Source organism: Halichoerus grypus, chromosome 11, assembly GCF_964656455.1.
Source record: "Halichoerus grypus chromosome 11, mHalGry1.hap1.1, whole genome shotgun sequence".
Classification (NCBI taxonomy): Eukaryota; Metazoa; Chordata; class Mammalia; order Carnivora; family Phocidae; genus Halichoerus; species Halichoerus grypus.
Window position 1 is genome coordinate 2910782 of NC_135722.1, and position 25791 is coordinate 2936572.

Genomic DNA, 25791 nt, shown 5'->3' on the forward strand with positions numbered 1-25791 from the left:
CTTGAAATAATTGTGGACAAGACGGTCTTTGAGAGTGTCGGTGGTATTTTGTTAGGGAAGGTTCAAGCAGTCTGGTAGTCCTCATTCTGACGTGTTGGCGGGGCCTGGTGTGACTGGCATGGCGCTGCCTGTCCCCCGTCTGTCCCCAGCCCTCGGCCGATGGCTTCGGGGAGACCCTCCCCCATGTGCCTGAGGAGTATTTTTTTCTCTTAGGTATTTTCTTTTAGGAGCAAACATTTCCTGTAAAGGGCCACTTAGTAGATATTTTTGGCTTTGTGGGCCACGTGGGCTTGGTCACGGCCATCCCACTCTGCCACTGCGGCATGAGCTCAGCCACGGACAACACCGAGGTGAGTGAGTGTGGCCGTGTGCCGATCAAACTTTATTTGTAAGGCAGGCAGCAAGCTGAGTTAGGCTGGGCGCCATACTTTGCCCAGCCTGGGTGGGGAAGGCCGCATCTGCACGCCCCCCAGACACACGTGTAGACAGACTCCCTGCTCTAAGGCTGAGCGACTCGCTCCCAGTGTGCCAGTGAGCCTGGGTAGGCGTGTGAGAGCTGTCCCCTCTCTCCAGGGTCCCAAGATCAGCCTGCTGCTGCTCTAGGCTGTGTGTCCCTCTGCAGCATGGCCAACAACCCAGCAAGGTCATGGTCTAGACCACAGGGAGCCCTGTCCTCTCCACGTCCAGCATGCACCGCACATTGTCCCTAACCAGAGCCCTGTCCTCCCATGTCACCAATGTGTTGCGCTCCTCTGTTCTACACATGTGGGCATCACGTGGCAGCATCAGGCCAGGCTCAGTGCCGACTAGAGGAACCGCTTTGCAACTTTCAGCAGAAAAGGTGTCGGAGGGCGCACATACAGAGCACTCCAGGAAATCATGTTGAGAAGTAGACTGCTCCAGGGGTGGGGACACAGTGTGGGAAGGTCAGAATAGGATTCAGGGAAAGGAACTGGAAGCAGCCACAATGAGGTGGAGTTGCAGTGCAAGGAGGCGTGGCAGTCTGGGCTCCATATGGCCTAGACCGTGACCTTGCTGTGTTGTCTGGGACAAACTCCTGTCTCTCTTGGGCAATGAATTCTCCCATCTGTAAAGTAAGGATAATTCTACCTAACTTCCAGAGTTGCTAAGAGGCTTAAAATAGAAAACAAACATATGGTATGTCTGCCACACAGTGGATGCTTGGTAAATGGTAGCTGTAACGGTGGTGATGGTGATGGTGGTAGTGATGATGGTGATGGTGGTGGTGATGGTGATGATGATGGTGATGATGGTAGTGATGATGGTGGTGATCGTGATGATGGTGGTGATGATGCTGCTGGTTATGATGATGGTGGTGATGATGGTGATGATGATGGTGCTGACGGTGGTGATGGTGATGATGATGGTGGTGATGGTGATGATAATGATGGTGGTGATGGTGATGGTGGTGATGATGCTGCTGGTTATGATGATGGTGGTGATGATGGTGATGATGATGGTGCTGATGTTGGTGATGATGGTGGTGATGGTGATGATGATGGTGATGATGGTGATGGTGGTGATGACGCTGATGCTGATGGTGATGATGATGATGGTGATGGTGGTGATGATGGTAATGATGATGGTGCTGATGGTGCTGATGGTGATGATGGTGATGGTGATGATGATGGTGATGGTGATGGTGGTGATGATGGTGATGGTCCTGCTGCTGCTAATTTGCCTTGCCAAGCCTCTCCTTGTTAAATCTAAAAGCATCCAGGTTTATGGATTTGATGTGTGTGTTTTATCAATTTTAGGCAGGCCTCATCTGCACGCTTCTAATAAAATACACTGATCATAATATTCCCTTCTCTTATGAAATCAACTAATTAGGGCTTTGAGTGTAAGCAGCAAATTGTGTCTAATCTGCCAGGCCCCTCAGCTTCTTGCTGGCTTTTTCTGGAGACCCAGAGGGAGGGAAGCAGCCTGGAATTTGTTTTTCTGGCTCAGATAATGAAGGAAGGGAGGGAGTCTTAAATATCAAAGGTTACTAGGCCAGGCCAATTTGTGGGGAGGATGAGAAATAAGCCCTGCCTCTCATTCCAGGGAGACCCAAGCTAAGAAGAGACAGGCTGCATCTCTATGGCCCTTCTGGTGTCAGCAGAGCACCGGTCAGCACGGTGGCTGCCTCCCCGGGGCCGTCACGGGGGGTCGTCATCCTCGGAGGCACTGGGGGTGTGTATGTCGTGGAAGGAGGGCGTCCACATGGTCTTTCCCTTTTGGTCCCCAGGGAGCCTTCAGTGGCTGCCGTTGGTTGACATTCTCTCCTACGGGTCAGGAGATGGATGCTTGGTCCTCGGCAGCTCGGCTAGTAAGTGGCAAAGCTGGGCTTCCAGCCCGCCCTGTATTTCTTTGCCCTGAGGCTGCGGGGACATGTTGCCGTGGCCCGTGGCTGGGGTGGGGACGGGGCTCCCCTGGGCCCAGGTCCGGCACAGGTGCCGTGGTCCACGGCGTGGTCAGGTGTGGTCTTTAGGGCGCTGCTCTTCCAAGGGGCCGGGTTCCAGCCGCTCTGGTGACACCCATCTTCCCGCCCCCACCCTCCCTCTTCAGCGATGCTGGCATTTTACCTCTTCTTAGATCTCCGTCTGTCCGCACAGACGCGTGTCAGAGGATAGTTCAAACTGGAAGCGAGTTCCCGACTTACAATTTGGAGTATTTAGTAAATCACATTGGGGACATCGGCTCCATGCCATGGAGATGAAAGCACCGGGTGGGACGTGGAAATCCAGACTTTAAACCCTGGCTCTGTCCTTGACAGGCCCGTTCTGGGCAAACCCATAACGTGCATCTGGTCGCGCCCTCTCTCGTCTCCTCCGTCTGCCCGTTTGCTTGTGTCCAGACCCCACTGACCTTCCCTGGCAGCTCCCGCGAGCTTTCCCCACCTGCCACCCCGTCAGGCTTCCATCCCTCCCGCTGGGGGCAGTCGGCCACCCCCACGTGCCGCACGTGCCCGTGGCCCACATTCTCTCCCGCGGTGACCTCAGGCAGGCCCATCTGTGGCCTTTGATACCTTCTAGAAAGCACCTCTGCCCTGAGCTCTGGCAGTGGGGCCCCCTGCCCGGCCCAGAAGCCTTGTGGAAACTGCATAGGTGTCTCCTCCGCACCGTGTGAAGAGCCCCCCTTCCCTCCGCAGCTTCCGCAGTCCGGGCTGCCATCCTGCTCCTCGCAGCCCCTTCCGTCCCAGGCATCCCGGCTCCCCGCTGCCCCTCCCACCCTTGCCCCAGCTGCTGGCATCTCCCAGACGGCCACCCTCACCCCCGACTGGCTGTCCCTCCAGGCTTGCTTCTCTCGGATGCGCCTCCTGCAGAGCCCGGAGTGACGTGCGCCCTGCGGATGAGCTGGTGTCCGGAGGTGGGAGCGCCCCTCCCAGCGCTCTGAGGCCCCTGCCCCTCGCTCCAGCTTCCTGTAGCCTGCACCAGGGCCCTTGCACTGCTGGGAACACTTCCCCTAATTGTCACCTGGCTCTTCTCTCGCCTTGGGCTGGCTTAGGGACCCGCTTCTGGGGGACGGGGGGCTTCCCTGACCACCTGCCCTCACTCTCTCCGTCACATGTTTGCTCGGCGCTCTGCGTCCCCGGGGGCCAGACTGACACTCCGTATTGACTGGTTGTGTGCATGAACGAATGTGCTTTCTGGGTCTTTTCCTTCACATATACAATGAACGTGGTGGTGCCTGGGCTCCTACAGGAGGTGGTGACCCCGAGGGATGGCCCGCCTGGCTGGGGGCGGGGCAAGCCTAGCGATCCTCGCCCAGGGGAGGCTGGGGTAGTTCTCTTATGTGTCCCTGAAAATGTTGCTGAGAAGATAATTGGCAGTGGACATGATATTCTTCTTCTTTTTTTTTTTTTTTAAAGATTTATTTATTTATTTGAGAGAGCGAGAATGAGAGAGAGAGAGTACACGAGAGAGGGGAGGGTTAGAGGGAGAAGCAGACTCCCCGCTGAGCAGGGAGCCCGATGCGGGACTCGATCCAGGGACTCCAGGATCATGACCTGAGCCGAAGGCAGTCGCTTAACCAACTGAGCCACCCAGGTGCCCCATGATATTCTTCTTGATGCTTTGGCTCTCAAAACAAAACAAAACAAAATGCAGACTGCTTCTCTGTCTATACTCGACTGACTTGTTTAAGCAGATGGAGACGCACCTCGGTGCGTGACAGAAGAGGCACCTCTGGGAGGACCTCGGCAGCCGGCAGCCGTGCGGGGCGACAGCCAGCTCCCCCGTGGCCACTCCTCTGGGTCACAGCGGTCTCTCATGCTCCCTTTCCGAAGCCGAGGTCTTTCACTTAACCTTTCTGGGACTCCAGTGCCTTGTCTGCAAAATGGGCTTCCTGTCAGCCCCTAGCAGTGATGATGGTGGTGATCGTGATGATGGTGGTGATGATGCTGCTGGTTATGATGATGGTGGTGATGATGGTGATGATGATGGTGCTGCTGGAGGGCAGAGCACACATGCGTGCACTCACATGCACACGTGTGCACGCATGCACACGTGCCTGTATACATGTGCACAACCCATGTAGATGCACATGCACACGCCTGCACACACGTGCCTACACACATACCTGCACGCACACCCCCGCCTCCACACACATGCACACACACGCCTGCCCCTACACACATGCCCACCTCCGCATTGTGTACACACACGCCCACAGACACGTGTGTACACACCTGCACACACACATGCACACGTGCGCCCACGCACACCCACCCCACACATGTGAATACACACAGGCCCGCACACACACATGCCTGCGTATACAAGTGTGCACATACATGCCTACACATGTGCGCCCACACATGCCCACCTCCACATGTGTACACACATGCTCACAGACACGTGTACACACACCTGCACACATTGCATACATGTGTGCCTGCACACACACATGCGCACCTCCACACGTGTGTACACACATGCCCACACACGCCTGCCCCATACATGCATACTCACAGAGCTGCACACGCACATGCACACACATGCACACACATACACACACATGCATACACACATGCCCACACAGCCTGCCCACATACGTGCATACTCAGAGCTGCACACACATATGCACACACATGCACACACGCACACACACATGCATACACACATGCCCACACATGCATACACATGCACACACACATGCCCACACACATGCACACACATGCACACATGCACACACACGCCTGTCCCATACGTGCATACTCACAGAGCTGCACACACACATGCACACACACGCCCACACACGCCTGCCCACATACGTGCATACTCAGAGCTGCACACACACATGCCCACACATGCCCACACACATGCATGCACACACATGCACACGCACACACATGCATACACACGTGCACACACACACACACACACGCCTGCCCCATACGTGCATACTCACAGAGCTGCACATGCACACACACATGCAGCCACACATACCCACACATGCCTGCCCACATACATGCATACTCAGAGCTGCACACACATGCACACACACATGCCCACACACATGCATACACACATGCCCACACATGCACACGCACACACATGCATACACACATGCCCACACACGTGCATACACACATGCCCACACATGCACACACATATGCATACACACGCACACACACATGCGCACACATGCACACACACGCCTGCCCCATACGTGCATACTCAGTGAGCTGCACACACACATGCACACACACACATGCACACACACGCCTGCCCCATACGTGCATACTCACAGAGCTGCACACACACCCGCACACATGTGCATCCACACATTCCTCCACACAAGTTCCCACAAACACTTCTGCACACACACGTGTACACACACACACTTGCATACACGTTTGCACACACAAGGTATGATTGTTACCAAGCTGAGCAAACCATTTGCCCTTTAATTTTGAGATAGCTCTGGAACGTGATCTCACGTGGACTCTGATTAACAGGAGAGTGATGGACCATGTCTCAGGCTTGGTTAATATTGACTCACAATCTTCCCTTGGTGGGAGGGGGCCCCTGGCTGGGTCCCACCTGGGAGGGCATGAATGGCGGTACCTGGTGAGGATTTATTCTCGTGTTTATGATGGGACTTTCCAGCGAGCATCCTCGTCGGGCCGTACAGAGCATTTGTAAGAGATTGCAGAGGCGGGGGTCTTGCAGGGCTCTGGAGTCCTGGTTCCAACTGGCCAGGTCACTCCCGCTCGGAACTGGCAGCTGCTGGTGCTTACGGTTTGTTCATTCATCCCCTTGAGGCTTTTCAAACATGAACGGAGTTACGCTGTATTATTGTCATGAGATTCTCTACTTGGAAAGTCTGTGTTTTCTACCTGGAAGTTCTTGGTGTATTTCTTTACAGGTTTGTGGATCTACCTGGTTTTTTCCTACAACTTTCTAGGTGAAGAATGTTCTAGAATGCATTCCCACTGTCCCTTATTTTAGAACGTTTATGCTGCCTCCGGGTTTTCTCTTTTTTGTTGTGTTTTCCTCCCGGTATTTTTCCTGTTATATATTTTATACACACATGCAAGATGTTCTATAGGGCAGTCTTAAAGAGTCGAATTGTTTGGCCATGGGATGCACGGATTAGACACTTGCGTAGATTCTGCCAAGTCATCCAAAGTGTTTGCAAAAGTTAAGCCTCACCTCATAGGGTGCGGGGCCACTCGCCCTCCTCCTCACCACCCTGATGAGCAGAGGGGCCCCCTGGGGACCTTACCCGGGCATGTCCCCAGTTCCCCTGGGAGCCGAGCCTCTAAGCCGGTTCCTGTGGAGCCTGTCTGTGTCGCCGACCCACAAACTGCTTTCTCTCTTTCCACCTGCAGGATAGCTGTGCCAGAGTGCTGCTCTTCCGGGGCGGGAACAAGGAACAGAAGAACCACAACAGCCAGACTCCGTTCCAGGTGGGGGGCTCGCAGAGCCAGCATCCCCTGCGTGTGCGCGGTCGCGGGAGGCCACGCGGGGTTCCGCGTGGACCCGTGTGTTGGACGCGAGGCGGGCCCGTCTCACGGGGGACGTCGCCTGCGTTCGGAGGCTGTGTGCTTCTGGCGCCATCCCTTCTTCGTGCCGGAGCTGCTGACACATTTCAGTCAGCTGTTCCCTGCAGCGACTCGTCTTTGTGGGGTGTTGGAGAAGGCAGCCCTGGAAAAGCCTCCCTGAGTCTGTTTTGGGGTGGCGGCCTGTCATCTCTGGGACCCCCACGGGGCCTGTGGTCCCCGAGTGGAGGGGAGCAACCCTGGCCCAGTGTCGGTCGGCAAGGTGCTCCATGGCGGGGGGTGGGTGCAAAGCTGCCGTCCTAATTATGTTTAAGTTGTGGTAGAATGCATATCCCACAACGTTGACCATTTCGACCACTTCCAAGGGTGCGTTTCAGTGGCCATAAGAACATTCCCAGTGTTGTGCAAGCATCACTACTGTGTGAATTGCATCACCCCAAACAAAACCCCGTGCCCCCCCACTCATCAGCCATTGCTCCCCGCTCTCCCCCACCCCCGGGGCCCCTGCAACCACTGATCCACTATCTGTCTGTGGCTTTGCCTGTTCTGGGCATTTCATAGAAAAGGAACCGCACCACAGGTGACCTTCAGTGTCCAGCTGCTTTCTCTCAGCAGACCAGCCTCAAGGGTTGTCCGTGTGGTGGCACGTGCCAGGGCTCCGTCCCTCTTGACCGAGTAAAATCCCATCATGTGGACATGGGGCTCATCTGATTTCGATGCAGCTGACCGGATGGTTTAGGGTGGAAACGAATTTTTTTTTTGGCTGATGCGTTAAGTTATGGCAAACGCTGTCCGCTATCTCCACTTGACTGAAAATCTAAGTGATTGTCATTTTTATTTGGAAGTAATTTTTGCATCTTCTTGAGCCAAGAGAGGTCTTTAATTTAGAACTGACACACATGGGTGGTTTTCCTAATACTCTTCTGAGGCATTATTAATAAGTGCAGGTTTGATGTCTTGAAAATGAACCAGTTTAATTGAAACACTGGGCAGAACATCTTACAACCACCATTAAAAGTTCACTTAGTTCGCTCATTGCGGTGGGCCTGGATTGTGGTTTCGAATCTCGTGGCTTTCGGGTGGTTAGAGCAAAATGGGAATATTTTGCGGAGGTGACTTTCTGGTTTGTTCATGGGTCTAGAAAGACTGCGGATACTCTCCGGGAAAATGTCTTCTTGCCAGTGGTGATTAGAGGGAGCCGTGGCACCGTCCACTTCTTTGTGGCCACGTCTGCCCCTTTGGGCTTTGCTGTGGCTTGGTGGTAGTCTTCGTGTAAAGATTTCCTTTGCCACCAAATTATGCATGTCGTTGGTCCTCTTTTTTTTTTTTAAGTCAAAACATTGTTTAAATTGCTTAAAAAGGAGAGCTGATGCCTTTGATCCTTGGGTAATACAAAAGAGCCCTTTCTGGCTCTCTGGGGCCGTGCCTTGTGACCGCCACCTGGCGCTCCAGGGACACAGCCTTGCAGGGCATCCGGGACAGACGGCACATAGGTGGCCTCCCTGTTGGTCCCTCCTGCTTAACCGTCACCCCAGGCAGTGATCCCCTGGCACGGGGCAGTCCTACGGGAGTCCTGGCAGGATGCCTCGTACACGCTCCCAGCCCACTCCAGTGCAAGGCTGTCTGTCCTAAGTGCCCACATGGTTCTGGAAGATGGTTATGCAAAATGCAGTTGAATGATGGGACTTTGTGCCCTGCGAAGGTTGCTCATGGAACAGGTGGGATCAGAGCCTGGGGTGCCTGCTCTGCATGCCCGGACGCGCTCCACTGACTTGGGGAGCTGGTTCCGTCCCTCGCGTCTCCCGCCTTCTCGTGCTGCAATGATATGGAGATGTGATCCAGCCCGCGGATCGCCACCTGCGAAGTGCCTGGCTCTCGTTCTCGTCACAGCGCCCGCCTCCCGGTTATGGAAGAAGAGTTCCTTCCTGTTGAGTGTGTGGGGGAATGATGGCTTGCTGTGTTGTTTAAGGGGATCAGAAGTGCTCCGTGCAAAACGCTCATGATCCTCAGCTGCTGTTCTAAGAAATCTTGGACCGTTTCACGAGTTCATCTGGCCAAACATTTGCTTAATGATTTCATCCAAATGCTGAAGCAGCAGCATCAGCAACACTTCGGGACTTGAGAGAAAATGCAAATACGCAGCCCCCAGCCTCCCAGTCCCACTGAGTCAGAAGCTCAAGGGCAGGGCTTTGTGCTCTGGGTTCTGAGAAGCCTCCTAGAAATCCTGGTGCCTGCAGGGGCTTGAGAATCCCAAGAGAGATGATTTTTAAGGAGAAGGGAGGGGAGGAGGAGAAGCTCTTACATTGTTACTTGGGTGTGTATTAGGCAGGGATGCTGATGGCGGGGATTGCCTTGGTCAGCTCACCGGCCACAGCAGAAAACCACAGGCCGCGCGGAGTAAACAACAGACATTTATTTCTCGAAGTTTTGGAGGCTAGAAGTGTAAGGTCAGGGAGCCAACAAATGTAGTTTCTGGTGAGGCCTGTCTTCGTGGCTAATAGATGGTGAACTACTCACTGGCCTTTCCTCTGTGCACACGGTGGGGGGGGGGTGCTTTCTGCTGTCCCATCCTCTCCTCGTAGAAACAATTCCATCTGTTGGGGCCCCACCCGTATGACCACAGGTAACCGTAATCACCTCCCTAAAAGCCCTATCTTCAAATACCAACATATTGGGGGTTACGATTTCACCACTTGAATTTGGCGGGGGGGGGGGACAAAATTCAACCTATAAAGTGATGATGGTGATGGTGGTGATAGTGAAGAAAATGAAGGTGATGGTGGTGGTGGTGGTGGTGGTGGTGATGATGAATCTTTCCTGGTGCACAGAATTTTAAAGCTCACAAATGTTCTTCTGAATGTTCTCATTTGATGTTCGACAACCCAATGAGGTAGGCATTTTTATTCCTAATTTATAGGCAAAATGGAATTCTAGAGAGATGGATGCATGGGAATGCAAAATAAGTTAGTGGCCAAGTCTGTAGTCTCCAGGCCTCCTGACCTCCCGTCCAGCGCTCCGGGGTCTGGAGTGAAGGAGACACTTCCCTCTGACAGGTACCATGTCCATGTCTTGCATCAGGGATCCTTTGTGCTTTGGATTGCTCAGTCAAGGGAACAAAGAAAAAAACCAAATATATCTTGATTGTGAAATCAGAAAGGAAAGAAGTCTGAAGACATAGAAAGTCTGTGTGAAGGTGGAGTGCAGGCAGCCAGGGAGAGAGAACAGCGTGGTGGCTGGTTTGCTGGGCGAGCTTGGCGAGGCGCACCCAGCCATCTAATCGGACCCTAGTGTGGGGGGGGGCTGTGAAGGTGTCTTGCAGATGCAGTTAACATCTACAGCCAGGGGACTTAGAGTAAAGGAGGTTAACCCTCCTTAGTAACGTGGATGGCCCTCCTCTAATCAGTGGGAAGCCTTAAAAAAACAACAAAAAAAACAGGTTTCCCAGGGAAGACAAAATTTGGGCTCAAGACTGTAATATAGAAAGCCTGCCCGAGGGGCACCTGGGGGGCTCAGTCGTTAAGCGTCTGCCTTCAGCTCAGGTCATGATCCCAGGGTCCTGGGAATCTAGCCCCACATCAGGCTCCCTGCTCAGCGGGGAGCCTGCTTCTCCCTCTCCCACTCCCCCTGCTTGTGTTCCCTCTCTCACTGTGTCTCTCTCTGTCAAATAAATAAATAAATCTTAAAAAAAAAAAAAAAGAAAGAAAGCCTGCCCGAGTTCCCAGCTTGCCGGCCTGTCCTACAAATTGTGGACTTGCCAGCCCCCACAGTCGCACAGGCTAGTTCCTTAAAATAGTATCTTAATTGTGTACACACACACACACACACACACACACACACACACACACACGCAGGGCTGTGGCTGCCCCGGGGGCAGATCCCCATAAGTTCCGTCTCGATGGCTCTCTGTGTCTTCAGGCTCTTTGCTCTGTGATTCACTTGATGGTTCCCGGCCTGTAGCCTTGCATGGTCCCGGGGGGAGCCCTGAGCTCATGAAAGTGACCTTGTTTCTTTTCTGAAGCCGAGGCTGTCGTCCTTCAGACCCCGCGTCTTGTGTACCTGGCACGGAGCTCCCGTCGAGCTCACTCATTCCACGGTGTAGACGGGTGGATCCGTCCTTCAGTTCAAGACGGTGTGATGAGCACCCTGCTGAGGACCGCATCCTGTCTGTGCTGATCATCCTCTCACTGAAGCAGCTGCTTCTGGGCTGGGGGCCGGGCCGGCGACAAAGGCAGTCTGACGTTGTAGGGACGTCTGGTCTGGTTTTGCACGTTCTCTGGGAAACTGCGTAAACGCACCCAGAGGGAACCTCTGTTCCTGATTCCCTCCGGGCACTTTTCTGAATCTGTTTCTTTGTTGAGCGACTCAACACCCAAACTGCTCGCTGGTGGCTCGTGTCATTGAAATCCACGCGGATTTTAGAGCAGGGTCCAGACAGTTTCATTCCTCCGTGACCTCATGCTCCGTGCTGACATCGTGAGCCTGGGCCCGGTCCCAGGATCTCTCCCGTTGTGCCATCTTCCATGCTCCAAGTGATGGGAGTGGACATGGGGAAGTTGCAAAGTTAGCGTAAGACGGCATTAAATGCACACTCATACAGACACACAGAGGGGCCACGTGACCACGGAGGCAGTGCTGAGGGGCCCGGACACAGCCCCAGGGACTCCTGGAGCCCCCAGCAGCTGGGGGAGCAGGAAGGTCCCTCCCCAGCGCCTCTGGAGCGAGCTCACCACTGTCCACAGCTGGGTTTCAGACTTCTGGCCTCCAGGTGGGGGAAGAATCAGTTCCTGTTGCTGTGAGCCACTCGCCCGGGACCCTCAGGCAGCCCCTTCCAAACCTTTGCAATGGGGATAATTACAGCAGTTAAGGGGTGTAGGGGGTGGGGATCAGGACTCCGCGGGGGAGGCCTGACGGTGCTGTGGCTGTGGCCTGCTGTCATCAGCGGCACGGAACAGGCTGGCCTGGGAGCCAGGGGGCAGGGCTGGAGCCGCAGCCGAGGGTTGCGGGAGACATGCCCTGGGATCCACACCTGGGGACATCGGACGCTCGAGGCTCCCCTCTCATTCCTCACCCCCACTGCGCGTGTTCTGGGGGAAGCAGCGCCGGGACCCTCGAAGATGATGGAGGGTTTGTCGGTTTCGTCTCAGCCCTGGCCGTGGTGAGCAGTGAAAAATTTTATATTTTTCTGTCCAACCAGATCTTGTTTTTATTTGTCTTTTCTTCTTGCGGTGTGTCTGTCCGGCGTGTTCAACAGTAGCTCACCGAGGCAGGACCTGGGCGCCGTGGGTACCTGCCTCCCACCTTGTGACCCGCTGATCCTCTGGAGGGCACACAGGACACCTGCTCTCAATTACCCTGGGGCTGGAATCAGCTACTGTTTGATCTCACCCCAGAGCGTTTGACTGTGGCCTGCCCAGGGTTTTTAAAAAATGAAATTCTTTGCCAACATTTAAATATCCAGGAATTTCAGACTTCCAGCTTCCCTTGAAAAATTAGGAAAGGCAGCCTTTGTGCGAGTTGGTATTTGAGTTGGGTTGGGGACCCCAGGCCTACCCCTTGGGGAAGGTGTAGGCTTTCCATCTGCCACGGCCCCCCGCACCCCTCCCTGCTCACCCTGGCCCAACTTGTCCAGTCTGTGGCCTGGCTGGTCTCCCCCCTCCATGCCCTGCAGCCTGTCACCCCTGTGTAGGATGAGTTGGGCAAGCCATTCATTTACATACACTTTCTTTTTAAGTTTTTCTGTACGTCTTATCTGGGATTCAGACTCTGTGTTCCATAGAAACAAGCACGTGGAAGTTGTATTTCTGGATTAGGGTCTAGGGACCTGGGTAACTGGAAATGTTTGGGTGGAACGCTGTGCATATCTGTGATGAGACTAATTGGGTTTCAAGTTCATTATTTCAAGCAGCACACAGAGTTCCCAGTAAGAGCCACACTCTGTTTTGGGTGCTGGGGAAACACGTCGATGAGGAACACAACACCCCTATTCTCGTGGGGTACACGCCAGCCAGACTGATAATTCATAAGGAAAGAGATAAACACGTAACAGGTCAGGGTTGGTGAATAACCTGAACGACAGTGAAGCAGGGAGAGGGGTGGAGAGAAATGGGGGAGGGTCTTTCATGATGGGAACCTCACATGGCCTTGGACACTGAGCAGAGACGGAGGAAAAGGCAGGGAGAAAGTGGGCCATGCACATCCCTGGGGGGAGCCTTCCAGGGTCTGGAACCGGCACATGCAAAGGCCCTGGGGTCAGAGTGTGCCTGGTGTGTTTGAAGAGCAGCAAGGAAACCAGCGGGCCGGGAGTCAGGGATGAGCGCCCCTGAGAATGCACCACGGGCACCTGGCGGGAGGAGAAGGGGGCCCAGCCTCCTGCCCAGGGGACACTCAGCCAAGGCCAGGGTGGGGCCCAGAGGGGTCTGTCGGCAGGCGCCGCTCTCCCTTAGCTGAGAGAGGCTCGTGAGCACCTTCGGCCAGTTTGTAAACACGCAGGAGACATGGTCAGCAGTCCTCAGCACCAGGAAGTGGAGAAGAAAGAGGTCAAGAGAATTAGGGAACCCAGAAGCAGATGGGCACATGACAAGTGCCCCGATAGCGCAGGGAAACCCCCCCCCCCAACCTGCCTTCAGTGGAAAGAGCTGGGGACCAGCCAGATCTCATGGAGGCCAGGCTCCGCCGTGTTGAGGATGCAGATGGGGCTGGAACTGGGAGCACTGGTTAAATGTGCCGTGACCTGCCAGGCCCGTATGACCCGGCTTGTGGGGATCTCACCGACCTCCTGAGTCCCTCTCCTGGCTTGCTCTCTCTGCTCCAGATGCCCGGACATCGGGCTTTTTCTCAGGCACACCAAACACGTTCCTGCCCGAGGGCCTTTGCACTTGCTGTCACCCCTGGGCATGGAACCCTTACCCTGAGTGTGCCGTGATTCATCCCCCCTGTGAACGCAGCCTGTGGGGCCTCCTGCTGGCCAGAGCAGCCCACCCCCAGAGCCTCCATTCTGCGGGCAGGTGCTTCTGATGGAAACTGGGGCTGGCTCGAAACCCCAACATGAAAGGGAGACACTCAACAAGCAGGAACAGAGATGCTGGACAGAACCTGAGAAACTCAGAGCCCAGAGGGGGACTTAAAGACTACATACACCATCCTCAGTGCAAGAAGGGAGGAGACCGTGTGCGTGCTGTGGGGCCTTCGAGGGGCTCTTGAAAGTTATTAATGACATAGCCGACCTGTGACAGCTGCAGCCTGAGAAGATGGGCAAGAGAAATTCAAGGAGTCACAACCACCTGCGCCCAACATCTGAATGATGGAATTTCCAGAGGAAGCAGGAAAAAGAGAAGAAATTAGCAGAGAGGTTATTCGAGACAATACCACCCACCAGGACGCAAGATTCCCGATCAAAAAGGCCCCTGACTTTCCAGGGTGACTCGGGAACCAAGGCCCACGGCCAGGACAGGGCTCACGAGAGCCCAGAACTTTGGGAATAAAAATAAAAACATGATTCTTAAGTCTCAAGAGAGAAAAGCCAGTTTCCTCATCAAAGATCGGGGGTCAGGGGCGCCTGGGTGGCTCAGTCGTTAAGCGTCTGCCTTCGGCTCAGGTCATGATCCCAGGGTCCTGGGATCGAGCCCCGCATCGGGCTCCCTGCTCAGCGGGAAGCCTGCTTCTCCCTCCTCCACTCCCCCTGCTTGTGTTCCCTCTCTCACTGTGTCTCTCCCTCTGTCAAATAAATAAATAAAATCTTTAAAAAAGAAAAAAAAAGATCGGGGGTCAAACATTCCAGCAGCAGCAGGGGAAGCTCGTCCACCTCGAATTGAGTCCTTCCTCTGAAACTCTGAGGGAAGAGCCCTGTGAGCCCGTATTCCAGGAACCCTTGCGAGCCTCCCGTGCACGCGGCTGGAGGATGCGCTCCCCCAAGCCGGCCTGGCGCGAGCCCGGAGCACCAGCCTGGTGGGCGCAGAGGGGTGGGCGGCGCCGGGACGGGTGGCACCTGGACACAAAGGACACGGGCGGCCCCGTGTGTTTGCCCTGGAGGGGACACGTGCTCTGTACGAGTGACACGTCCGTCAGAACGTGGGGATGAATTAATTACAGGTACCCAGAAAAGCAGGTGTTAAAACACGGCTATTACTCAAGGGAAATGCAGTCCTAGTTGGCTGGCTCTCGGCCTGCAGATGAGGTGTAGACGGTCATGGTGGACCGTGGGCCGGGCGTGGCTGGGGCACTTGCTGCCAGCGCCGAGTCGCACAGAACGGGCAGCTTCGCCTCAGACATTTACCCTCACGGTTCTGGAGGCTGCAGGCCCGAGATCCCGGTGCCAGCCCATTCGGTGGCTGCCGAGGGCCCGCCTCCTGGCTCCCGGACGCCATGTCCTCTCGTGGCCTTGCCTCCACGCGTGCATGCGGGACCGAGAGTTCTGCCCCTCCTCCTCTCACCAGGGCACAGGTCCCGTTGCGGGGCCCACCCTCATGACCTCATCCGACCCTGACCTCCTCCCAAAGGCCCCACCTCCGAGTGCCATCCATGGGGGGTGCGCTTCAACACGGCAATTTGGGGGAAATTTGTCTCCAGCTTCTGGGGCTCCAGGGGGCCCTGAGGTGTGGCCGTGCCCCTCCAGCCGCCGCCTCCGTGCTCACGGGGCCCCTCCTCTGTATTCAAATCTCCTTCTGTCTCTTTCTTCTAAGGACATCTGTGGTTATGTTTAGGCCCCACCTGGACAACCCTGGACAGTGTCCCCATCTCAGGATCATCAACTTCATCACGTCTGCAAACACCCTTCTTGGCCACATAAGGTCATGTATTCACAGGCTCCAAGGGATTCAGTTGTGATGTCTTTTGGGGGCAGTTATTCTGCCCACCCCAAGAGGGAGGGACAGTAGCCAAGCAGAGGAGAGGGTTCTGGATAGGGGTTCACCATTCCCTCTGCCTGGAGCCTCCCTCCCCCGCCCCGCTTGGCTGGTCCTGTTCACTGCTGTCCCTCTGGGAAGCTCAAGGCCCCTCCCTGAAGGGGGTGCTAAGAGGATACCCTCACCCCACATCATCCTGGTCTCCCGGGGTCTCCATCTGTCTCACCTAAGCCTTTGTTTCTGTTACCCCTTGAGGTACTGTGAGTGTTAGTTTTAGGGACATGCTCTTCCTTGGGGAGGGAATGCTGTTCCAACCAAACCCCAGAGCAGTAACTACATGGATGACATTCATGAAGTTCACCTGCCTCTACCTACCCACTCAGTGTGGTTCAGCCTCTGAGCATCCCCTCCAGGCTTATGAAGACATACCTGGGACAGCCCATCGGTGATGTTGGGAACCTGTCCTAAGGCCCCCAAGCTGTGCTCCCACCCGGACCTCAGCAGAATGACCGAGTCTGGACCCATCCGACTGTGCCCCCTAGGACGTTGGGACTGAGCCAGGGCCTTCCAGTGGGGTCAGAAAGAACCCTCTGGCCACCCAGATGCTGGGGGAGCAAAGGGGGGCCAGGGCAGGGCATGTTGAATGGAGGAACGAAGAGGTGATGTGCATTAGGAGACAGTAAGAGGGACAGACATGCATGCACATACATGCACGCACACATGCACACACATGCACATACGTACACACTCGCACACGCACACACGTACACACATGGCTAATGCAGAGTGCGGCTCCCAAAGGTCCCCTGGTTTCTGAGAGGTGCAGCCATACATCCTACACTAGGTTTTCATGAGATTCTCTCCCCAAACTGCCTTTTCGGTTGACCCAACAAGTGGGTTTGTGTTCCTGAAATACAGTCAGCTCCTGAGCTGAACAGGGACAGCGCTGTGTCGTGGCCCAGACTTGGTTTCCCTAAGTCCTGCCTTCCCCGTCATGCTTGCCTGCCTCTCTTCGGTGCCCGCAGTGGGAGACACGTGCATCCTCTGAGCAGCCCCTCAGCACCAGGCTCGCTGGGGCTGAGGGTCAGTAACGTCCCCACTCACAGCCCAGGCACAGAACTTGGGTCACGTGCCAGGGTCACAGTCATACCCAGTCCCAGGACCAAGTCCGTGTGGCCAAAAGGAAGCCATTTTCAAGAATGTTCTGGTGCCTGGGTCGTCCATGGCACGCAGGCTCACCCAGCTCCCTGGGCCCTGCAGAGGTTGTAGGGTCGGAGAGACAGGGGGGGACAGATGATGACATGGCCTCCCGTCCCCCGTCTGAAGCCCATCTGGGTGGGAGGCAGGCCTCATTCAGTCACTGAGGCACCAAGCAGGGTCCACCCAGGTGGGTCCTCAATAGAGCCAGTCCGCAGTTCTCAGTGAAAGGCTTTGGGGTTTCTGTTTGGTTCTGATTTTTTGGGCATGTATTCTGCCACTTGACTTAGGGACTTGTATATGACGTTTGTGCTCTCCATTACTCTAGTTCTCCTCTCCGTTTGGATGCCTCTGGGTATCTGCTGTTGGGTGATTTTCAGCTTTCCTCCTGGGCATAAGCAGCATCGATCCCATGACTTGACTGAAGCCCAGAGTCCCTCCGCCCGGTGTCTTAGCTTGTCCGGGGTTGCCTAGTGTCATGTTCCAGCGCCAGGTGGAGAACCGGGGTTTGGGCAGCCTGGGGTGCCTGTCTCCTGCTACAAATCCCAGGCTCCCAATTTAAACGCTGCAGCTACCAGCAGCATTTCCAGAAAGGGCAGGCCGATCGAGAAATCCCAGGAAGGAAAGGGACCTCAAGGAGCTGGTTGCAATGAGGAATGACGTTTCTTCCACGATGTTCAGTGCTGACTGAGTCATGTCAGGGACCTCCAGTGGGCATCAGCGTAATTTGCCCACCATTTGGGGTCTTCACTGTGTTCACTTGCTCACAGTCTGGCCCCTTCTCTGTAGGAGACCGTATGGGGGGGCAGATAGGTCCATGGAGGTGGGGATGCCCTGCCATCGCTGACCTGGCCAGCTCACTCTCTCTCTCTTTCTCTCTTGCTGAGAACTGAGAACTGTTTCCACTGTGGTTTCCACCTGCCACCGTGCTCACCAGAAGCCACGGGATTGCCAGCAAAATAGAGAAATCTATAGCAAAGACAAGCACGCGGTGGTCATACTCCTTTTGTCTGTTGCTTTAAAGGTAGTTGGAGGCTCTCAGTTGGTGTTAGTAGAGGGATTCTTCTCCATCATTTTTTTTTTTAACATTTAAGAATAAGCTCTAGAGAGTTGGCATTTAAAGAACGCTGTTTATTCACGAGGGAGAAGTCTCTGCCTGCTGTGACATTAGGAAGGCCACATTGGTCTCAGTTAGTGCAAGACCTCACCCCTCAGGGTCCAGGAGCGAGGCCAATGGGTGGGTCAGCTGGTGCTGCTGGGAGGGGGTGTGGGCCCGAGTGGGACATGGCAGGCTTTCCATGGTGGGAGCTCCAAATCCCAGCTTTATTAGGAACAATTCATAATACGGGGTCTGGCTTAAGACACCTGTTAGCGTTACAAAGAAAGACCTCAGGATGAAGTTTTGCTGTGCTTTCCAGAACTTGGAGTTTGCCAAGCATTCTCGAGCCTCCTTCTCCCAGAGGGCTTACTTGTCTTGGAAAAGCATCGTCTAGGGCAGAGTCTGTGTGTTATTTATCTCTCAGTTGAAGCCAAGTGCCCTGCTCAGGGCCTGGCACAGAGTAGGTGTGCTCGTCCGTGCAATAAAAGGGTAAAGAGTAAGTTCACATCCTCGTGGCCAGACGGAACAGAACCGGTCGTGGCCTTAGATTTTAGGGTGTTGGAAACGTGGGTGACCTTCTGGGATGGATTCGGGATGGCTCTGTGGGTTCTCTGAGCCCAGGGGCCTGGCTCTGATTCCGGCTTTGGCTCCCAGCTAGCCATGGAATCGGGTCTGCACACTCATTTAAGACTCCGTCCCTCGGTCTGTGAAACGGGATAATAAACCCAGCGGTCTGACTGGAGAATACAGGGGAAAGGGAAGAGGGTGGTTGGCACAGGCTGCTCCAGCCTCCAGCCCTCTCCCAGGTCCACGCTGGGGCTCCATTGCTCCGTTTTAAAGCTCTGCCCCTGGCCAGATGCAGGCAGCTCAAGAACGGAAAGTTCTAGAAGTTAAGCCTACTTGTTCAGATGACTGGTTCTGGTCTCCTTAGTGACTGTCCTCTTCAGACCTCACATTGCTCATCTGGGGACGGTTCTGCCCATCGTGGGGAGCTCTTGTGACCATGGCAGAACACCTACCCATCAGCATGTACTGTGTAATCGGCTCTGCCCATAGCTGAGCCCCCTCTCTGCTCCTGGTTCTCTAGAGCCAACGGGCTCTTGTGGGACCCCCCCCCCCCCCCGTGGGCTCTCTGGAAAGCACAGGGGACCGCTTGGCGCCCACCCGTGCAACACAGACTTCCCGCAAATGCCGTGCGTCCCCAGGCAGGAGGCCCCACGTTGAGATTCTTACTGCTGGGGGACCACCCTTTACCTGGGGGGTACCTGTGAGGGTTCCCCTTCCAGCCACTTGGCCCCTGGCACTCACCTGAGGTTCCAGGTTCAGTGGTCGTCCAGCGAGTACTTACCCGAAGCCTGCTGTGTGTCCGTGAGTCCCGAGGACGGGACATGCGCAGGACTAGCCCCCACTCTCACCGGGCGCCCACAGCGGCTCCCTCGGAAGGTCGTGCCACCCACCACTCGGTGACGGCTGTGTCCCACCTGTTCTCAGGGGCTCTCTGCTCACCTGTCACAGCTGTCATCAGTTGCGTTTGAAACCACAAGAGCTCCCCACGATGGGCAGAACTGTCCCCAGATGAGCAATGTGAGGTCTGAAGAGTTTTCCCCAGTGTTCAGAAGGCGTGTCGGCAGCCTCTTCCATCATTGGGCACATAAAACTGCGAGCATCATGCATGCGTGCTGTCTTATATTTGATAAAATACGGTTGCAACAGGGGTGCTAAGCACCAGGTGAGCCTATTTGGGGGTTGCATCATCTGGGGCCCAGCAGGCTTCCCTGGGAGCAGCACCTCATCTGACGTCTGAATGCTGAGTAACTGCTCAGACGCGTGCAGGTGGGTGGGAAGGGTCCCTTCTCAGGCTGGGAACCCTGTGCTCAAAGGTCGCATAGCGAACAGGTGTGGGCAGTGTGGGAAGAGTGAGGAGGGGGAGGGGAGGCTGGCCCGATGCACGCGGCCCTCGCAGCCTGCGGGAGGGAGGACCACAGACACGCTCGATCTACAGTAGGAAGCGAGCATCTGTGGGGTACGTTTGTTATTTCACGTTTGCTTTTTAAAAATCGTGGTAAAATACACATATCCGATGTTGCCAGATCTTGCTTTTCAAGAGAATTTAGAAATTCAGTCTTTTTTCAATCATGGTAAAATTTACATAATGTAGACATTACCACCTTAACTATTTTTAGGTGCAGAGTTCAGGAGCATTGAGTACATTCACACTGTTGTGCAGCCGTCCTCACCATCTGTCTCCAGAGCTTTCCATCTTCCCAAACTGAAGTCCTGTCCCCCTGAGACACGGAGCCCCATCCCTCCCCCGGCCCCGGCACCCACCGTCCACTCTCTGTCCCCATGAATCTGGAGACCCTAGAGACCTCATATGAGCGGAATCTTACAATATATGCCCTTTTGTGTCTGGCTTACTTCACTGAGCATCGTGTCCCCAGAGTCCATCCGCGTTGGAGCAGGCGTCAGAATGTCCGTACTTTCTAAGGCTGAGTGACAGTCAGTGTGTGGACGGGCCACGTCTTGTTTTTCCCTTTGTCCGTGGATGGACCTTTGGGCACTCCCATTGCATGGCTGCCGTGAATAATGCTGCCGTGAACGTGGGTGAGCAGGTGGTTCTCCAAGCCCTGCCTTCGCCTCTCTGTGGACACCCCGGCAGTGGGCTTGCGGGGCCACGTGGAAAGTCTGTGGTTCATTTTCTGAGGAACCGCGTGCTGTCTTCCGCAGCGGCTGCACCACGTCACGTTCCTTCGAGCCGTGCCCAGGGCTCTGCACTTCCTCGCCAGCCCTTGTTTCTGCTTCGTTTTATATGTTCGCCGTCCTCATGGGCGTAAGGTGGTACACTGTGTGTTTTTAAATAGTTTTGTCTGTGTGGCAACCTTCAGGACAACGTTGTAAGGGAAACACGGGCACCCCTGCCCTCCAGCTGGTGGCCCCCATGTGGGGTCTTTGAGGGTCTGGCGGACTCTCCACTTCCCCTGACCTTGGCTCTGCTCTGTCCCAGCACAAGACCGAACACTCAGGAGAGGGCAATGCTCACAGCCTGGGAAGGGGAGGCGTGGCAGCCTGACTTGGGAGAGTGGCTCTAGTTAGTGGAAACCAGAACTGGTTTCCTGGAAATGGGCCCAGAGCCAGCGATGGGGGTCCCGCCTGCCATGGGGTGCATTTCTCTATGTCTGTGGTCCCCCTGGCCAGGACAGCACAGGCGCGGGACCCAGCAGGACCCTGTTGCTGCTGTCGCTAATTGAATTTGAAGAGTCCTTATTCCTCCCGTTTCTGGAGCGTCTGAGATGGGGCCTCGCTTCCTACAGGCCACGGTTTAAGAGAAGAACTAGTACATCTGGAAATTAGGATTTCCTGTGACCCTTGTGAGAAACAATGACTCTGTTTCCTCAAAGGAACTTGGTCTTCGTCGTGAAGGTGTCCATCGGCAAGGCAGAACCAACGCTTTTGCCCAGAACTGGATGTCCCCAAAATGTTTTCTTTTCTTCCAAGAACATCACAGTTTCTGCTGGAAGAAGACATTTTTGGTGGAAGATACGGTGTCAGACAGATTATGGTAATTCTAAGAAGTTTCGAGTGGGCTTATGGAAATGGCTAATAAATATTGCCTGCAGAGACTCAAAGTTTTTTAAAACAGCAGTATTTGTTAAGCTAATTTTGACTTGCCAGGTTTTCCACAGGCTTGAAGGAAAATGGATGATGTTTTTCATTCTTTCTTTAAAATGTTAGCAGGATGATTTTTCACTTTGGAAAAATAATCGGGGTAGTTGAGAGTGTGTATCTGTGCAGACGAGGTGGACCCACCAGCAGACGGTGGCTGTCAAAATCGGGGACCCATGCAGTGACACTGTGGTAGCCAACAGCTGTCCCTTAACATAGGGGCATGTCAGGACTTCTCTTCTTCCTTCGGAAGGGCTAGGTGAGGTCTTAAAGATGACCCAGAAAACACTGCCCCTGGTCACCGGTGACAATGTCCCCACCTGGAAAAAGCTCACAACCAATGATCGTTCTGCATCTCAGTCCCCTTGTCCTGACTTGTCGTGGCCAAGCGGACAGCTCCGACTGGGGTCCAAGCAGCCCATACGGTGTCCCTCTAAGCCGTGGGAGGGGAGTGGCAGTGGCCCCTGAACTCGATTTCCAAGGGCTCTGTGCTTAGGTGTTTCTTTAAAACAGCTTTATTAAGACATGATTCGCCTACCGTGCAACTCCCCCATGGAACGTGTACAGTTAGCTGGTTTGGGGTGTATTCATAGATACGAGCAACCACCACTACCGTCAACGTTAGAACACTTTCATCCCTCAAAAGAAACCCTTCCACCATCGTCCCCCGACCTGACCCCAGGACCTGACATCCGTGGACCTACTTCCCGTCTCCGTGGATTTCTCTCTTTCGTATAAATGGAGTCTACACTACATGGCCTTCTGGGATGGGCTGCTCTTGCTCAGCATACTGTTTTTGAGGCTCGTCTACACTGTAGCAGGTGTCCGTGCTTTGTGCCTTTCCATCGTGGAATATAATTTTATCGTGTGCAATCAGTTGATGGCTTCTTTACGTTCTTGCTATTTCAGAATGCATTTAGAACAGCAAAATCAGCCCCACAGCCAGTCTTGTCCTAGGTGTGGTGGTGATTTGGGAGTGGTTCCAGTTGGGCATCCCATACTAGCTAGGTGGGGTACCTGAGAAAGAGCTGGAGTAACATGCAATAATAATGACTAGCACTTGTTACATGCATGAGTCAGCTCAGCCTAGGTTATGTGTGGTAACAAACATCCCCACCCTTTCACTGGCTTCCAGCCATCTAGTGACAATGCCAGAAAAATTGGTCTTGGTTTTGTTTCTGTCCCAGGACCCAGGCCGAGGAGACCTGGCTCTTCTTTAGGCTGAGACGGCAGGGAGCAGGCAGAGCCAGAGTCAGTGGGGCAGGGAAGGACCTGCTTCCCTTCCACCGGGAGGCCCTACTACTCACAGGCCATGGGCAGGGCTGTCTAAGCCTCGTCCGGGCAGAGGTAGAATGACTGGAGCCCGGAAAACACGACATCAGGGGCCGGCAAATTTGGACTGCATTTGGCCCATTGCCTTATCTCTGTAAATAAAGTTTTATTGGAACACTGCTGTGCCCATTTGTTTGCGTTTTCTCCGTGGTTGCTCTTGAGCGACAGCGGCAGAGTTGAGCAGACGCCGTAGAGACCGTGTGGCCCGCGACGCTGGAGATCTTTACTCTCTGGCACTCACCTCCACTCTCCATCCCTGCCAGCATCCTCGTCACCTTCCTCGTCACCATCCCAGTGCCTCTTAGGTGGTACGGACAGATTGCTTCTCTGTAGCGAGCAGGGTCAACTGCTTTTTTTGTTGTGGGGGCCAAGGAGAGGCCCCCTAATGATGTCTACATCCTGATCACCCAAACCCATGCTTATGTTCCCTTTTGTGGCAGGAGGCACTTCTCAGGTGTGATTCAGGTAAGGGTCTTGACATGGCAGGTGGTCCTGGACTCCCTAGGTGGTCTCGTGTCATTCACGAGGGGCAGGAGGGGCAGAGCAAGAGGAGACATGGCGAAGGAAGCGTAGATCAGAGCGGCTGATGGATGGTGCTGGGCTGCTGTCCTCGTGGACCCAGGAGGGGCTGCGCGCCCAGGAACACGGTGCCACAGGAGGCTGGAAGAGGCCAGGAAACTGATTCTCCCCCAGAGCTTCACAAGAAACCAGCCCTGATGTCGCCTTGATTTTAGGACTTCTGGCTCTGGAACTGCCAGGTGCTAAGTGTGCGTTGATGTAAGCTGCTGCGTCTGTCCTTCATTACAGTGGCCCTGGGACACTTGCACTCCTGTCCCAGCCGCTGAGTCCCCATGGCAGCCCCTGAGACAAAGCCTGTCCTTACCCTGTGTCGGAGATGAGACCACAGTGACGCTGAGCACCCTTCTTGGGGCCAAGCCAAGCACAAGCGCCGGCGTCCTGCCCTCGATGATGCTCTCAGACTTTTCCACAAAAACACACTTCCTTATTATGATACGCGCTAATGAACGATGACCATGTGTGCACATGCTGGAAGGCACACAGATTAAAGGAATGGCAGGTCTTGTGCACATTGCATTCTCGTGGGTGTCGCTCTTACCCTGTTGTTCTAGAAGCTTCGTCTGAGCTCTCACTCTGCAGGTCTGTGTCTGCCTCGGAGTCTTGTTAGAATTGATCTGTGTGCATGTCCTCCAGCCCCACCCACCCAGGAGGTACTGGCTGTCACTCTTGGTCACCCGCACCGCTCGGCAGCTCGTCTTCCCCTCCCTTCTCTGGCACAGGCCTGGTGGGGGCTGGAAGGTGGTCCTACTGCCCGTCTGGCTTCAGGGCCGCCGGCTGAATCTTGCCCTCCAGCACTGCCCACCTTACCAGTCCTGTGACGTGTTTCTTCCTTGGTCCCGATTCTGCCCTGTGAGTGCTTTTTGGGGGAATCTGGTTCCTCCTCGAGAAAAGAGCATCTCTGATGCTCCGCCGTCTCGGCGATCAATCAGCCTTAAAGCAAATGCCCTCACTGTACTCCCCGCACTGTCTCTCCGTTCCAAGCCCTGGGACCCTATCTCATGGTCCAGATGAAAACCAGCAGGAGACCATGCAGGAGCATTCTGCAAGAAGGCCCTTTTCGGGGTGAGGTTGCCCTGACAACCACCCTCCGTTTCCCATCTCAGCAAACGTACCTTAGGACTGCCAAGCACAAGCCCTTGATCGATGCCTGGTCAGCGCTGAGAACTCTTCACTGAATTCGGCTTGCAGGCTGGTCGACCAGCTGTCTCAGACCTCTCCCTTCAAAGAGACCACCAGCCTTTCCTTCTAAACATCTTTGGGTCACGGGGTGGAAGGGAGAGTTCTGTGATTCCTGGAGTCTCTCCTAAAAGTGACAAAGGAATTGTGGAATCTGAGCCATCCTCCTAGGGGCAGCAGGTGTTATAACATCTGGGAATCTGGACATGTGATTCATGGTGCTGAAAGGTCTCAAAGGCCACCTGGACCATGCCTGTGTCTTATTGGCAGTTATCATGTCCTCATGATCTTGGCTTCCCTTGCTTGAACCCCTTCAGAGATGGGGAACTCATCACTTCCCAAGGGGGTCTGCTGCCTTAGGTTCTCTTCCTTGCGTTGACTTGCAGTGCTTCTCCTACTTTGGCCCAAGTCCACAGGACGAGCCCACTCCGTCCGGTCTAACCGCTCTTGAGCCAGGCAGTGAAATGACCCAGAGCACAGAACAGGAGGGAAGGCTGACACGGGGCTCCATGGGGGCATTTAACAGTGAGATCTTTTCTGAAGACGGAGTTCGGAATCTTCATGAATATTTAAATGGAATTCAGAGTCAGTGCTCCGGGATTCTTACTCATTTTAACACTGTGGGAAGCATTACTGTTTATAAAATAGGTACAAAGACTCTTTTGTCTCCATGTGTTTCTTCTGAGTCTGTTTTGTATTCTGGGCTCTTATTTTTTTTTTAAACGGAGAAGCTAACATCTTGAGATGTCTCAACAAGCGTATGATGTGTGCCTGCCTCCCTCCCTCCGTACCCGGCAGCAAAAGATTCTAACCACTGGTTCACCTTTCTGTCTCCAGTGGGTGGGGACGGACCAACCAGGAGACAGACGAGGGCCTAGTGATTAGTGGTAGAA

General features: G+C 54.6%; 1 protein-coding gene across 2 annotated transcripts in view; it reads left to right on the forward strand.

Annotated features, from left to right (window-relative positions):
• SHANK2 (SH3 and multiple ankyrin repeat domains 2) overlaps nt 1–25791 on the forward strand; it is a 506338-nt gene that overhangs the window by 131360 nt on the left and 349187 nt on the right. For both annotated transcript variants that reach the window (XM_078057637.1, XM_078057641.1), the window contains one exon: nt 6842–6919. In XM_078057637.1, the coding sequence (XP_077913763.1) occupies nt 6842–6919 (78 nt within the window). The remainder of the gene's footprint in view (nt 1–6841; nt 6920–25791) is intronic.